This window comes from Aspergillus caelatus (genome assembly GCF_009193585.1).
Source record: "Aspergillus caelatus strain CBS 763.97 unplaced genomic scaffold BDV27scaffold_197, whole genome shotgun sequence".
In the NCBI taxonomy this organism is placed as follows: domain Eukaryota; kingdom Fungi; phylum Ascomycota; class Eurotiomycetes; order Eurotiales; family Aspergillaceae; genus Aspergillus; species Aspergillus caelatus.
The window spans coordinates 56,201-70,651 of record NW_022475460.1 but is presented as its reverse complement, the minus strand read 5'-3'; the positions used below and the strand labels follow the sequence as shown (position 1 = coordinate 70,651).

The 14,451-nt window shown below is 48.1% G+C and overlaps 7 protein-coding genes across 7 annotated transcripts; 5 read left to right on the top strand and 2 right to left on the bottom strand.

Annotated features, from left to right (window-relative positions):
- Positions 1-179: 179 nt before the first annotated feature.
- On the bottom strand, positions 180-970 carry BDV27DRAFT_148376 (uncharacterized protein; the record flags this gene model as incomplete). The annotated part of the gene is made up of 5 exons (XM_032070901.1): positions 180-225; positions 432-478; positions 561-665; positions 708-820; positions 880-970. 5 exons carry the CDS (start codon positions 968-970, stop codon positions 180-182), a joined length of 402 nt encoding a protein of 133 aa, XP_031923897.1.
- Positions 971-1,583: 613 nt separating this feature from the next.
- On the bottom strand, positions 1,584-2,734 carry BDV27DRAFT_133981 (uncharacterized protein). The gene has a single exon (XM_032068203.1). The coding sequence runs from the start codon at positions 2,631-2,633 to the stop codon at positions 1,635-1,637; it is 999 nt and encodes a 332-aa protein (XP_031923896.1). The 5' UTR covers positions 2,634-2,734; the 3' UTR covers positions 1,584-1,634.
- Positions 2,735-3,243: 509 nt separating this feature from the next.
- Positions 3,244-5,149, top strand: hat1 (histone acetyltransferase catalytic subunit HAT1). Its single transcript, XM_032068202.1, has 4 exons — positions 3,244-3,314; positions 3,391-3,666; positions 3,733-3,997; positions 4,065-5,149. The coding sequence occupies exons 1-4, from the start codon at positions 3,296-3,298 to the stop codon at positions 5,038-5,040; spliced, it is 1,536 nt and encodes a 511-aa protein (XP_031923895.1). The 5' UTR covers positions 3,244-3,295; the 3' UTR covers positions 5,041-5,149.
- Positions 5,150-6,709: 1,560 nt separating this feature from the next.
- BDV27DRAFT_133979 (U6 snRNA-associated Sm-like protein LSm4) lies at positions 6,710-7,579 on the top strand. The gene is made up of 3 exons (XM_032068201.1): positions 6,710-6,906; positions 6,981-7,172; positions 7,223-7,579. The coding sequence occupies exons 1-3, from the start codon at positions 6,904-6,906 to the stop codon at positions 7,391-7,393; spliced, it is 366 nt and encodes a 121-aa protein (XP_031923894.1). The 5' UTR covers positions 6,710-6,903; the 3' UTR covers positions 7,394-7,579.
- Positions 7,580-7,808: 229 nt separating this feature from the next.
- Positions 7,809-9,971, top strand: BDV27DRAFT_161324 (pentatricopeptide repeat protein; the record flags this gene model as incomplete). Its single annotated transcript, XM_032073208.1, has 2 exons — positions 7,809-8,462; positions 8,541-9,971. 2 exons carry the CDS (start codon positions 7,809-7,811, stop codon positions 9,969-9,971), a joined length of 2,085 nt encoding a protein of 694 aa, XP_031923893.1.
- A 1,174-nt stretch (positions 9,972-11,145) lies between these two features.
- On the top strand, positions 11,146-11,562 carry BDV27DRAFT_161323 (uncharacterized protein; the record flags this gene model as incomplete). The annotated part of the gene is made up of 1 exon (XM_032073207.1): positions 11,146-11,562. One exon carries the CDS (start codon positions 11,146-11,148, stop codon positions 11,560-11,562), a length of 417 nt encoding a protein of 138 aa, XP_031923892.1.
- Positions 11,563-12,096: 534 nt separating this feature from the next.
- Positions 12,097-14,451, top strand: BDV27DRAFT_35058 (putative phosphatidylinositol-3,4,5-trisphosphate 3-phosphatase). Its single transcript, XM_032076393.1, has 3 exons — positions 12,097-12,408; positions 12,491-12,575; positions 12,664-14,451. Exons 1-3 carry the CDS (start codon positions 12,406-12,408, stop codon positions 14,277-14,279), a joined length of 1,704 nt encoding a protein of 567 aa, XP_031923891.1. The 5' UTR covers positions 12,097-12,405; the 3' UTR covers positions 14,280-14,451.

Genomic DNA, 14,451 nt, shown 5'->3' with positions numbered 1-14,451 from the left:
TTGTTGTTGTTAAACTCAAGGTAAAGCTTCGCCTGCCGCATTCGTTGTTTCATGATGCTTGCGGAGGGTACTTGATAATTTCTAGTAAGTACATGTTCTTATTACAAAATTCCTCAATATCCTCGACTATGACGATCTTTTTTACTTACATTGTCAATTTTAATGCATCTTAGAGAGATTTAGAAGCAAAAGCAAGGGCCTATGTTAAGATACTTGATGTTGACACTATATGCTATGTAGGTCTACTAAACTTAGATTGTATGAACTAGTAGGCAGTTCATTCAAACGCCTGATCGAAAGCTCGTTATCAATTGTCACTGCTGTACAGTGGCTGTAGATTTCTAAGGGTATCCAAAAAAAAATAAAAATATAAAAATATAAAATAAAGATTGTATATTTTAGGACGAAGCTAATTCCTGGAGAGCGTGCACGTCAACACGTGCACTTGCTCGTCTTCCGGGTTATCCAAACACAACCACTAGCACTAGGGCTACAGTAGATATCTTCGAAAGCTTCTCAGTATAAACCACGAAAGGGCAAAGTCGACACAAAACACTTACTACAAAAAATAACAACGCAACCCGGATACTCTCTGGGTTCCATATATAGCACTTTCTCCGCTGAAGCGACCTTTGCTGCTTGAAATACCGCATAGCACCCATCATCTGGATATATATAGCAAATGCAAGCGATAAACAAGCCAGTACTTTCCCAGCCACGACAGAATCATGATGGAGGATGAACAGCTGAGCTGCGACGATCGCAAACGAAGCAAGCGCATTTGCCGTGCGAACATACGCTAGAAATGTTCTCTCAAGGGCTGTGCTTTTAGGTAAGTAAATGGAAATCAAGCTGCTATATCTTTTTGGAATGAAATACCAAGGAAGTCTCTCGGGTCTCCATCTTCAGCGGCCACTTTCGGGCGAATTTCGGTCAACCACCACTTGCGCAAGCGATTTCTATCCTGCATTGTATGTATTCCGTCGCTACGATCTGGCACCCTTGAATCTTCTTGTGGGGCGTCATTGATATCTTTTCTGCGCGGTGACGTATTATCTAACTCAACGCTATCCATTTAGCAGCGAAAGAGTAATCTTTTTAAATCATAGGTTATCGGGATCAGACCCACAGGTAACAGCCATGTCGTCCTCGAGACCTGCAGGTGTAGAATTTGTGGAGGTTGAAGCTTAATTAAACAGAGAAACTTGAAAGGTCTACGCGCAAGCCGTTCCCCACCTACTATCCGCCCAATAATAGGGAAAGATAACAATCGCATCGTCCGTGTATGGAGAACAATATTAAGATACCCTTAGGTCAATCGTTTAGATAATTCTTTGGTAGGGTAAGCGTATAATAACAGAGTAAGGGCGAGTACAAATATGACTACTCAGCTATTCCTTGCATGCCCATATTAAGCACATGTCCATTTCAACATTTCAAGTTGCACTTGACATACAGAGTACAGCTGCATAAATTTGTATTTCACCTCATCTGCATGGAATTAATGAGTCTGCGCTTTGTTTAAGAACCTCTTCAAAGTGATTCTACTAGTATGTGCCAAATGACGTCATATTCACATTGGGCTATGATACTTCTTGCACTACATTATAAAGTACTAGCAGAGTCCCGTATAGCTATGCTTCAGGTACATCATATCCGTACTTCTTAGTCTGTATCGCCACAAAGTCCTTCAGTCTTTCTTCTTTTTCGCGGACTTGTCCTGGTGTCAGGGTTCCGTAAGCTTCGTTGGCCTGCGTGACGACCTTTTCCTTCCAACTGGTCTTTTCATCTAACACATTTACTTTACCCAAATTATCCCACACGACCTGCATAGTGCCACCTAGCTTGTCCAGAAAAGCCTGGATCCCACCTTCACCACCTCCTTGCTGATAGCTTTCGAACACACCATTGCCCGCCCACCTTGGCCCAAGACTAGCCATCATGATTGTGTCGAGATCTTTTGCGCTCACGACGTCTTCCTGCACTAGGTAGCATGCCTCTCGTAGTAGTGCGAATGCCAGACGATTCCCCACAAACCCTGGGATCTCTTTTTGGAGTACCACAGGTCTATGCTTCGAACCAGGACCGGAGAAATACTCGCGAGCAAACTCTATCCGCTCTGGCGACGTATCAGGCGAGGGTACAATCTCTAGTAGTGGCATGATATGCGGCGGATTGAAAGGATGCACAACAAGCAATCGTGTTTTATCGTCCATCTTTTGTTGCTGGGCGGATGCGGCAATGCCAGACGTGCTGGTCCAGAGGTGCGCAGACGGTGGAGCAAATGATTCCACCTGAGCCCAGAGGGTCTGCTTAAACTCGAGGTTTTCGGGTCCTTGCTCTTGAACGATCGTGGCTGAGGCACAGGCGGTTTCTAGTGATGTATGGATATGTAAACGACCGGAGGCAACCAATGAAGCCACAGCTGATGTGGATGGTTGGGACTTAGAGTTGGCTGATGGACCTTGATCAAGGAAATTTGGCAATGTCTTGAGAAGAAACTGGTCGAAATCCGGTCTTGTGTCGAATACGTCCACTGTCACATTCTCACGAGAGAGGTGCAACGCGGCCATGGACATACCGATGGTTCCCAATCCGATCAAGGTGATCCTCTGAGGGTCCGTGGCCGACATTGTTCCGGGGGTATACTAGAGCCCTTGATATTGTGCTGGTGCGCGAACTATACCCCTCAATGGTAAAGTGAACCTTGGTGTGGTTAGAACTGGGCGGACCCTCCAGATCTCATAACGATTACGGAGTATAGTCGAATCCCTAGCCTCCCCGCTATTGACGGCGGCCCGTAGCCGCGTTGTATGGGGTACCACTACCCATGCAACCGAGGTCAACCACTGCACATAACTGACCATTAGGTCAAACTAGCCCAGTCAATGATATGTCAATGTGTGTCTTTTACTTGCTTTCTTAATGAAGATAACTGTAAAGTACTTAAGGTATCCTCAAATGAGCATACAAAGTCAAGGCGACTTGAAATTATTTGTCTTCATCCTAGCCAATCTGTTTCAGACAACTATAAACTCAAGAATATCATTATAATTAGCATGGTTGTGCTAGCACTGATTTTTGAACCACGCTGCGCGAGCAGTTGACATCTAAGCATGGGGAAATTGTGTTGAAGTCATTACTAGTGAGCCCTCCAAAGGAACTAAACCCGAAGCGGTTATACCTGAGTTTCGCGCAACGCGATTCAACACGCGCCGTCATCAGAAAGAGACTGACTTTATTCAGCTACCACCCTCAAACTAAGGTTTTATTACTTCCTCCTGTCCTAGACAAAATGGCGAGCGAAGGCGACTGTAATTACCCCTCTCATGCCTCACCATACCCGATAATTTAAGTTCCATTTTAGCTGACAAGAATCGTGTCGTCCAGGGACCTGCGACGCTAATGACGCCGTCCAGATCACTCTTGTCCAGCCCGGTGAACAAAAACCGAAGACGCTCTCTAGCTTCCATCCCCAGTTCACTTACCCGATTTTTGGTGATGATGAAACAATTTTCGGTTACAAGGGATTGATCATCCGGTTACGATTCGCTGCTCATGACCTCCGTCCGCATATCCATATTTCCTACGATGAAAAGTTCAAGACCGTGGGCGACACCTCAGCAGTTGACCTGATCAAAACATTAAACCCATTTATTCCGGAAGGTCAGTATACGGCTTGGAATCGGGCTGAACCACCCTATCATAGCTGACCAATGCGTAAACCTTCAGAGGCTTTCTCCACTCTTCCTGATTATGAAAACGCCATCCAAGAAGACAAAGATGCGAAGGGCTTTGTACCGCCAGGAAAGCTCGTCCATAACTATGTCACTCGAGGACGAACATACGAGATCTGGGCAGGGTCCCTCGCCGATCCTCAGGTGCGACGGCTCTTGGACCGGGCTCAGGTCTTCGTGTCCCTATTCATCGAGGCTGGAACACCCCTAGAAACGGAGGATCCCGAATGGACACTTGAGCGCTGGACAGTCTATTTCGTGTATGAAAATCTTTTCTTGTCTGAGGAGACATATCTGAGTATGGCTGACAATAACGAATGATCGCAGGTACGAGAAAGTGAAGCCTCCAAGTCCTACAGCTTCACAATATTCTATCGTCGGATATGCGACAACCTATCGCTGGTGGTTCTACCAGAGGGATTCCCCAGAGAAAGCTACGGTCACGAATGACGCATTCCCAGGTCCCGAAATTCGGCCTGCACAGCTACCAGCCCGACTGCGGATTGCCCAGTTTCTGATCCTCCCTCCTCACCAAGGCTCGGGACATGGTACCCATCTGTATACAACCATTCATACCGCTTGCTTTAATGACCCGACAATTGTCGAGTTGACAGTCGAAGATCCTAACGAAGCGTTTGACGCGCTCCGCGATACCGCAGATTTCCACATCCTGCGCCCAGAATTCCTTAAACACAACGTTAATATCAATCCCGACCCCTACGCAGAACTTCCTAAGAAACAGCGACCCCGTCGCGTCCCAACATCTGCCCTCATCCCCACAAAACTTCTCCACGATATCCGTTCCACTTATAAGATCGCCTCAACACAGTTTGCTCACGTCTTGGAAATGTTTCTCTTGGGCGAGATTCCCACCAAGAATCGTCATGCTGGTGGCGCAAATATGTCACGTCTATTGATAAAGAAATATAATGCTGCGGACCCGAACGAGCGGCGGTACTACTGGTGGCGCATGCTAGTTAAGCAGCGTCTCTTCAAGCGCTCTCGCGATCTTCTCATCCAGCTAGAGATGAGCGACCGTATTGAGAAGCTTGAGGAGACAGTGACCAACGTGGAGGAAGGGTACGAATCATTAATCAAGGTCTTCACTGCCAGAGAGGAGGCTCTAAAGGCTAAGCAAGAGGAATCTGGTGAATCGCCTGAAACTGCAGTCCTAGAAGACTCGGCCGCAAGTTCCAGTGATACCCCCGCCAGGGATCAGCGCGCTAAGAGAAAGTTCACTGTAGAGGATGAGGATGAGGAGGACGAGGGCGAACTGGAAGCTTCAAAGCGTCCGAAGGTGTAAATTACGAACTTCTCCCCCCATTTGGGTTTCCAAAGTTGACGCATGTGGCTTAATTATCCAAAGGAAACTTCAATAAATGTAATATCAGCACTTACGAGTTGTTCAAATCCATGCTATCATCTGTATATTGTTTCCACTAATGAATCGCATCATTCATGGTAGCTGGGTGGGTCAGTGACTATTGTCTGCAGCCTGTCTACAGTCATAGATGAAGTACTATCCAGGCTCATCAGACTTCTCGTTCTTAACGCTATAACTGTTGAGAGACCAGCCGTGGATGATGCTATCGTATTCGGCGATTTGCTTTTAACGTCGCTGGTAACCTTGGGATTCATTTCTTTCTGGAGGGGTGCGCTTCTTCTAGGTTACGGTTTGGTTGTCCAACAAGCTCACCGACGTATTCAAGTGCTCGCCTAAATCTTGTAGCTCAGCCTGCATGAGCTTCGACTTGGGATATGGACTTGAGTCAGTTTCAGAAGGCAGGGTCGGCTCCGGTTGTCGGATGACGGGTAGGTTATAGTCAAGTGAAGGGGCCAGGTCCGGTTCCTGAGTTCTTCCTTCCCACCATTGTTATCATTTGAACCTCCGCGCTGCGGACCTATAAGCCAGTAGGGTACGTCTTCCTTCATGCCGTGCGGCTCGATCCACTCGGCGTCGACGACAATACATAGTATTGCGACAGATTGTGAATATCAGCGCAATTACAAGACCCACAATGATAACTACAAAACAGATTCTGGTAAACCTCTTAGCAGTGAATTGAGGTGAGATATCTGGTTCTCGAATAGGCACAACCTGCTCGGAGTAGAATGATCTGACTGCAGATGACTGTGTAAGGCTTCATAGGATGTATCACTCGGTCCCATATATTGTTCTGCCTCCTGCAGTAGGGTAGACTATTCAGTATATCGACTACACCCGGAGTGCCAGGAACATGCTCCACCAGCGAGTGACGCAGGGAATGGGCCAAAGCTGTATCAATCAATCAAGATTCTATTAGCCTGTTCGAGCCTAACTACTGAACGTCTAGCTATGCAGGTGGGCCAAAGCTGTATCTTATCTCGCGGATTGCAGCGGGGACAGACATGTAGGACGCCTTGGCCTTACACCCAAGACTTCTGCAATCTCTCCAGCTTGTCCGAAAATCGGCGCAATCATGGAGCAACATCTTGTGAATATCTTGGCCTTCCTGGTTTATTTCTTAAGCAAGTGGAACATCATACGAAGAGGCCAATGGCTTGAACTGGCTTTGATACAATAGCGTATACGAAGCCATGCTCTCTTAGAGGGCTGGTGGGCTAATAAAGTCTGAATTAGAAGATGCAATCAAAAGAAAATGTAACGCTAGATTCGCTGCCCACCGCATGTAGCGGTTGAGCTACATGTATGCGACTCAGCTTGTATAGTATATCAACAGTATGGTTGTTCTGCAACTCCTATAAAGATGAACTCCCCAACCAAGGTGAAACAGATAAAGGAGCAAACTGACCCAAAAAGGAGAGCATATGGAAATGGTTGCACTCTGGGCTGATCACTGTCCAGGGCTATTTATTCTCCAGTAAGGGAATAGTAATTATTTAGTAGTCGGCGGATCTCGGACTTGCTTTTCTCCGGATCTCCAGGTTGCGATCACCGCCACCGCTGGAAGCTCGTGCGGAGCTTCTTGGTTATCAAATTCACCACACCGAGGGCCCGCTCTTCCCCTCAAAATCGCCGTGCTTCATATTTTGTCGCTATTATTCGGTGTCGCTTTATTAGCGGATACCTGATTTGGCTAAGAACGACTGTATCTTAGCCTTCGCCCGCTTCACTTTCGGATATTAGCCTAACCTTTCATATTGCCCACACTCATCAATCCCCGAAATGGTATTTACCCGCCAAACTAAAACTGGCCATCTTGGTCTTCGGATTTGCGATTACTGACGGTATACTACCCATAGTTACCCCTAGGATTGCTCACGGCCGCCCAGGGCCATCCAATGCTCGTGGAACTTAAGAATGGCGAAACGCTGAATGGACATCTTGCCAATTGCGATAACTGGATGAACTTAATACTCAAAGAGGTTGTCCAGACCAGCCCAGAGGGTGATCGGTTCTTCAGGCTGCCGGAAGTCTATATCAGAGGAAACAATGTAGGTTGTTTAAGGCGCGAGTGGTCTTGGCGAGTACTAATACGTGTTAGATTAAATATCTACGGATCCCTGAAGAGATTATAGAAATGGTCAAGGAACAACAGCAAAATCAGCCTCCGAACCGCAATCGTGGTGGACACTCTCACCGGGGCGACAGAGGTGATCGGGGAGGCCGTGGTGGTCGTGGACGTGGCCGCGGCCGCGGCCGAGGTGGCAGTTAAAGATAGGTCCAGAACGTGATGACAAGCGGCGTGAGAGAAAGATAGATACCCCGATGAGATGATGTAGGTAATTCATGAGGTCCGTTGGGCGGGTTAGTCGAGCATGATCCTGGCGTATCTGGCTCTTGTTTTGTTTCAATGGGAAATGTGCCATATGAAATACTCTTTTTTTTTTTTTTTTTTTTTAATATCCTTACTGGATAACTTCTCTGTATAGAATACAACCAAAAGAAGAAAACAAAAAAAAAGAATACTTGTAAAGTGATCGTGCTGGTCTATGTTGCGCAGCTATGCTCGCTTCATCCACTATCGTATCAAGCCATGGTACTTGCATGTCACGTGATGATACGGTCGTTTTTGACAAGGGAATTTAGATGGGAAGGTTGACGATTCTGGTTACCCAGAGAGGGTCGACATGCCACGGCAGACACTTATTGTGGATGGACTTTGGTATTGCCTCTGTCCATCATTCAGCCTCAACGCCTTTAAGCGCCCCCGTATCCCTCTCATAAAGGGGAAACGAGCTGCTAAACCCGGTCAATATTCGGCTTTCTTAGCGGGCCCTGTATCAACACCGCGAAAATGCTTGAGCAGTGCTTCTATTCGAAAGATTGATGGGATTGATCCGCCAGAGGGTGATGGAGCTTTGGGAGATGGATATAGCGAATCAATGGACCAGCAAAAAACCCCTGGTCAATTGGACGAGAACCACAACAAGCTTAGGCTAGATGCCGGCGAATCGTTGAAAGAGGAGAACTCTGGCACAGAGGGTACCCGCAAACGCCCACCTGGAGTTCCCAAGACTCTTGAACATAAACCGACGGCATTTTTGGAGCAAAAGCTTCAAGAGCTCACGACCTCAGCCCCAAGGGTCCTAAGCACGAGCCAGATACTGCGCATCCTGATTAGAGATCGCCATGTACGCCCTGAGGTACGACACTATAGGGCACTATTACGCGCCAATTCGGATGCAGAACGTGGATCGCCAGAAGTAGTTCGGCACTTACTTGCAGAGATGGAGGCTAATGGATTTACGTTGGATTCTGGGACGCTGCACACGGCATTACAGGTACGGCAGTCGCCTACTGTGGTTTTCTTCCCTACACTTTACGGGATTCTTTTGACTGATAACTCTTCACATTAATAGGCCATCGCAGTTCATCCGGACTATTTACTACGCCAGGAACTTGTGCGCACCCTTCGAGACCGATGGCTTCCATTAAGCCCGGACGGTTGGCATTATGTGGTGGCTGGGCTTGTGAGGGAGCATCAGTTCGAGTTGGCCCTAGATCATATCGCGCACATGGAGAGAAAGGACATGCCGGTTGAGGGTTGGTTACACAGCATGCTCATCTACTACCTCTGCGAATTCGAAGAGTTTGACGAGGTGGTGCGGTTAATACGTTCACGGGTTGATCAGGGGTATGACATGACGACGGACCTGTGGCTTTACGTACTAGATGTGGCAAGTGCCGCCGTTCACCATGAGACCACACGCTTCGTGTGGGATCAGATGGTTGAACTGAGATATCTTTACCCGTCATACGGAGTCTGCAGTAATGTATTGACAGTGGCGTCCCGCACAGGGGATACTGAGCTCGCTGCGTCGGTCGCTCGCTTTCTGACCGAATCCGACGTACCTCTTAGTTTGGAGGACTATGAAAAGATTACTGAGGCCCACGTGATCTCTGGGAACCTTTACACTGGTTTTCAAGTGCTCTGCGAAATGCACAAGGCAAAGATTGCGCTGGAGTCAAGTTCAACTGCCGCCATTCTAACCTACATGATACAATCGAGAACCAGCCCACGAGAGGCATGGTCTATGCTCAAGCAACTCAAAGCTTTGAAATACGAAATACCCCTTCGATGCGCTCTAGTAGTGCTCGAGATGTGCGAGCACGAAGCCATTAACGATCCCTTTGTGGTAGACGATGGGCTTGCGCTTTACAAGCAACTCTATGCTTTGTGTTTGGAAAAAGCGGATGTCTCAGTTTACAACTCCCTTATTGGCATGTGCCGCCGGGCTAAAAATACCGATGCCGGCATGTTTGTTGTGAAGGAAATGGCCACACTGGGTGTGGTACCGAACGCCACGACATTCGAACATCTCATCATCATGTGCTTAGATGCTGGTAACTTTGAATCGGCATACATGTACTTCCAGGATCTGCTGGCACGAGACGCATCCCCCAGCGAAGATGCGCGAGCTGAGATCCGGGATCTCTGTACCGGTTCGAGCGATCAGTATGCTGTCCAATTGAGGTATCACCCGCAGATCAGGGATGCATTAGTGCGCAGACAAACGGATGACTTTGATCCCACACGAGTCCGCGCAGGTCTCATCAAGAAGGTGCCGTCTGATTCACCCCCGGAATACGCCAATCGTTTCAGACAGGGACCGCGGAAGCTCATAACCAAAGAGGAGCGACGGGCTGAAAGCAAAGAGAAACGGAAACAGAAGAGAAGACGGCTAGCTATTGCAAGGGCCCGAGAGGAAGAAGGATGGGAAGATTACGAACCCGGCGGACTAATCCCTGAGGATCAGGTCAAGGCCGATGCAAATTCGCCATCCAGTTGAAATAAATGTCGTTACCTTGTACAATATATTCTCTACCATTGTAGTTTAGTGTATATATATCAGCGGTCGCCTTGAAGTTTAAAAGTTATCCATGATGGATCAGAGAATTGACGTCAATTACCACCTGACGTTGGAGTAGTCGTAAGGTCAACATGGGCTGCAAGTGACAACTACAACATGATGCAGGAAAGATCAAACGCTGCAAAGTAACAGTACCACATCTCCATGCATGTACCCTCGACAAAGCACATTGAAATGACTCTCATTCCATCCAACGGCAAGTGTTCACACTGAGACCCCGAATGCAACACCAAGCCGACCCTCAAACCACCGTCGGGTTTATTTTATCTCGGAGCCAAGAGTCTGATGTTTGGGGTCGAAGTTAGTCGGTCCCCACTGGGAGAAGTCTAGGGTTGAACTATGGTTCGAACGGTTCCAGTTCCGTTCCATGCGTTCCGTGATTTGCTAGTATCTGCTTACAGTACGGATACAATGGAATTCATCTTTGATTCTATAAATAATTGACAATTGCTACAGCACGGAGGTCTCGAGATTGCGATCGTCCGCCGAAAGATGGCTGGCACACTGTCTTAAATCTTGCATCGCGGAGAATAGTCATATACAGACTTACCGTATTTTTCTACGGTCATATTTGACATTTAATAATAGCTAACCACTCGGATCGCAACTGGTACCTCCCATCTCACCCCTAGTTTGAACCGAGGGTTACACCCATGACGAAGGGATGATGCCGATGCCGCTGCTACATCCTCTGCTTTGCCTCTCATGAGATGGAGGTTTCAGGATTCTCCATACGGGGTGGTCCGGTAAAATCTTTGCACTGATATTAGTGATCGAGAGGATGCTGGTTCGGTGGTTCTTTGGTCGAAGTGCTCCACAGCCCGTCGGGTCTTCGCCTTCTCGGGGTCGAATGGCTCCTACGCCCGACCTCCATTCACTCATACTACTATAAAGCACGGTGGCCCTCTCATATAGTTGTTGGTTTTAACCCTACATTCACGGCCTGAACATCTACTCCCCCTTAGATCAGTTCTTTAATTTTTATACAAACACGACTGTCGCCCTTCTTAACTCTGCCTTTAAACTCTATTTGCAATCCCACATACTATATACCCTCTTCACATTCAGCCAACTTACCTACACTCCATCCACGATGCAACTCTCTTCGGTCTTCACGGTCGCCCTCTCTGCCCTCAACGTTGCCTCCGCTCTGCCTCTCCATCGCCTCAATACCAGTCCAGCTTTGACCTGGCAGGTCGCCAACTTCAACACTGGCTGTTCCCCAGGCGGCTGCGTGTATAACTTCAATATTACCGGTGTCGCAAGCCAGAACACTCCCGGCTTCCAAACTCATTGCTCGGGTACCAATGTCCAAGATGATTTCGCATTCTGTGATGACAAGCACGTGAAGGCGAAGGTGGTGTCTCAACTATACCCCGTGTGGACGGTCCATGTACAACATGCTTGGTTCCAAGGCGAGGCCGAGTTCTATGCTCTTGGCCATGCCAACGTCACATCCACTCAGAATAACTTCACTATCCCTGTGACCGAGGTCTATGGAGTCGCATGAATTCGGAATTCATGGGGAGATCAACTCTGATTGGGCCGTGCGAGGACTCGAAAAAGGGGTGACGATCATCATTTCAATCCGCTACGTTTAACAGGCTTCGCGACCAAGAGAATGACAGTATTGAATACGTCAACAAGGAAAATGCTATGCAAATATTACAGAAAAAAAAGCAACAAAGGAGAGCAGCTCCTGGGGAGAAAGCGACATGAAACTTCTTTGTATCATATGTATGACTCGGAGGACATATGAGAGGATATTATTATAATGTTAATGTCTGGTCTTTAATGGCGGTCACTCATTTATGACATGTTCTATGATGATAGTTAAATGACACTCGTTTTGCAAGCAAAAGCACATCAAACTCAATGGATACGTAGTCCGCTGTATGTTTATCTGATTAAGATAAAGATTAAGACTTGCTTACTTCCCTGGACTTTTTGTGGCTTCCCGTGGCAGTGACATCATATCCCGCCTACAAGTAAATCGCCTCTTCTTCTTTCTAAAGGACTGAAGCGATCAACTCTCCCAACTGTCCTTGAGATTCCAACGTTCTGCAAGGGCAGGAAGATTGCAATAATTTCTAACCATCCGTGCCCATAGCGTCCAGTGCTTCCCCCAGAAAACCCCTCGAAGCTTATCGGTATTAGTTTGGAGTCTTGGCACATTACATTGCGGCGGGTCATCGCAAATAGTCACGAACTTGTCGGTCAACATTTATATCAACACTTTAGTTTCTTTTTTTTTTTTTTCTTTCCCTCCGGGTCCTGTAACTTAGCGCGAGGAGATACATTCTCTGAGGCAGGGCTATAGAGCTTGCAGACACACCTTGCATACTTAGCACCAATGGTATGGCCACCTTATCTGGATAAATCTCCCCGTGCCCTCTGCCGAGACTGACCTTTGGCGCTTGGCTTCTTGTCCAACGCAGGCGTCGATCCTACGGCAAATAGTCGCCGGTCCTCGATTACAGCACCCAGAAGCGGGTCTAGATTTATGCTATGTCACCGATAATCGTGAGCATGTCACAGTCTTTACGATAGCACGCTATTAGCCTGTTTCTGGACCATCGCTAACGCTTTTCTTTTCTTCGCTACCGTGCAGTTATTGCAACGTCTGGCCCGTCCCCTAACTACCCAAAACGTGCCTACAGAAACCCGCTCGACGATCTAGTGAAATACCTTGACTCTAAACATGGCGAGGACTGGTGTATCTTTGAATTCCGGGCTGAGGGGACAGGGTACCCTGACAAGGCTGTCTACGGGAGGATACATCACTACCCATTCCCAGATCACCATCCCCCGCCATTTGCGCTTATCCCGGCGATCATGGGGTCCATGCACAACTGGCTTCATGGGTTAGATGGTAAGGATTCTCAGCGGGAGGCACAGAAGAAACGGAAGAGAGTTGCGGTGGTCCACTGCAAGGCGGGTAAGGGGCGGAGTGGAACGGTCGCGTGCAGCTACTTGATGACACATGCTGGATGGAAGATGGAGGATGCTTTGCAACGGTTTACCGAACGGAGAATGCGGTCTGGGTTTGGCCCCGGGGTGAGTATCCCGAGCCAGCTGCGCTGGGTCGGGTATGTTCATCGATGGGTGAACCAAATGGGCAAGAAGTACATCGAACGACCGGTGGAGATCCTCGAACTGCATGTATGGGGTCTGCGAGATGGTGTCAAGGTTGCAGTGGAAGGCTTCGTCGATGAAGGCAAGAAGATCCAAAACTTTCACCTATTCAAACGAAGTGAACGGATCGTTGTGGACGACGGAAGGGTGAAAACGAATTCCTCCCAGAAGACGGACAAAAAGAAGACTAATGGCCACAAAAACGGTATCAAAAAGGCCTTCTCATCTGTAGTAGATCCATCGAGCTCGGCCAGCTCATCTAGCTCGAGCTCATCCGAAGAGGACTCAACTACCCAGAAGGGCACGTCAGCTGTTCTCTTCCGGCCTAGCAAGCCGCTCATCCTCCCTACCTCCGATATAAACATTGACTTTGAACGAAGAAGCAAAGCTTACAAAGACTGGGCAATGGTGACCTCTATTGCGCATGTGTGGTTCAACGCTTACTTCGAAGGGGGCGACCAAGAAAATTCAGGCATCTTCGAAGCAGAGTGGGACACGCTAGATGGTATCAAAGGCACCTCAAGAAAAGGGGTCAGAGCTCTCGACCGGCTCAAAGTAGTATGGAGATATCCACCTCCGGGACCAGAAACAAAGGAACCAGAAACAGCCCCCACGTCGGGCCAAATCATCACCGAGCCCAAGCCCGGCGAACCCATGCTCGAAAGCCATGCAGCTGACTGGCGAGGCCAAGACTCAGGAGAGCAGAAAGCTGTACGGGACCAGGAGAACATCCCAACGCGGGTTCCCGACGTCCCAGAGCACCAGGAAGGGAGCAAGAAAGATGCAAACATGATCCTCGCAGGCCTCGGCACTGCCACCAGTAGTGCAGCCGCCGCCGCTACAACTTCGGTGCAGATGCTAAGCAAGGAGCTAGGGCTGAGAAGACAGACAGACGAGAGTAAAGACGTCAGTCTCGCCGAAAGTGACGACAACGAATCGGTGCCAGGACACCGGAAGCAGGAAGGCGATGAAGAAAAAAGACAGGCTTTAAATAGAGCAGAAAGTGAAGACTTCCAGGGCGTTCAATCTTACTTTGGAAATGGCGATAAAGACGACTCTACAAGCTCCCCAAAGACTACTAAAGCTTCGTGATTTTCCGTTCTTTTTGGCATGCAGATAGCACGTGGTATGGATGATATACGAATCCCCTTCCCCTCTTTCCTTGTGTTCCGTCCTTTCTTTCGTCGATGCTGTTTACAACTGGTTTCATGACAATTAGTTTGGGATATATTTATTTCGGGCCATTATATGTCCGTGTACATAC

Excerpts from the sequence above, each read along its gene's own strand:
- BDV27DRAFT_133979 (XM_032068201.1), top strand. Across the intron at positions 7,173-7,222 it reads TCTATATCAGAGGAAACAAT|ATTAAATATCTACGGATCCC; the intron begins GTAGGTTGTTTA and ends AATACGTGTTAG.
- BDV27DRAFT_35058 (XM_032076393.1), top strand. Across the intron at positions 12,576-12,663 it reads ATGCTATGTCACCGATAATC|TTATTGCAACGTCTGGCCCG; the intron begins GTGAGCATGTCA and ends GCTACCGTGCAG.
- BDV27DRAFT_133981 (XM_032068203.1), bottom strand. The coding sequence starts at position 2,633 with ATGTCGGCCACGGACCCTCAGAGGATCACCTTGATCGGATTGGGAACC.
- hat1 (XM_032068202.1), top strand. Across the intron at positions 3,667-3,732 it reads AAACCCATTTATTCCGGAAG|AGGCTTTCTCCACTCTTCCT; the intron begins GTCAGTATACGG and ends GTAAACCTTCAG. Across the intron at positions 3,998-4,064 it reads CGCTGGACAGTCTATTTCGT|GTACGAGAAAGTGAAGCCTC; the intron begins GTATGAAAATCT and ends GAATGATCGCAG.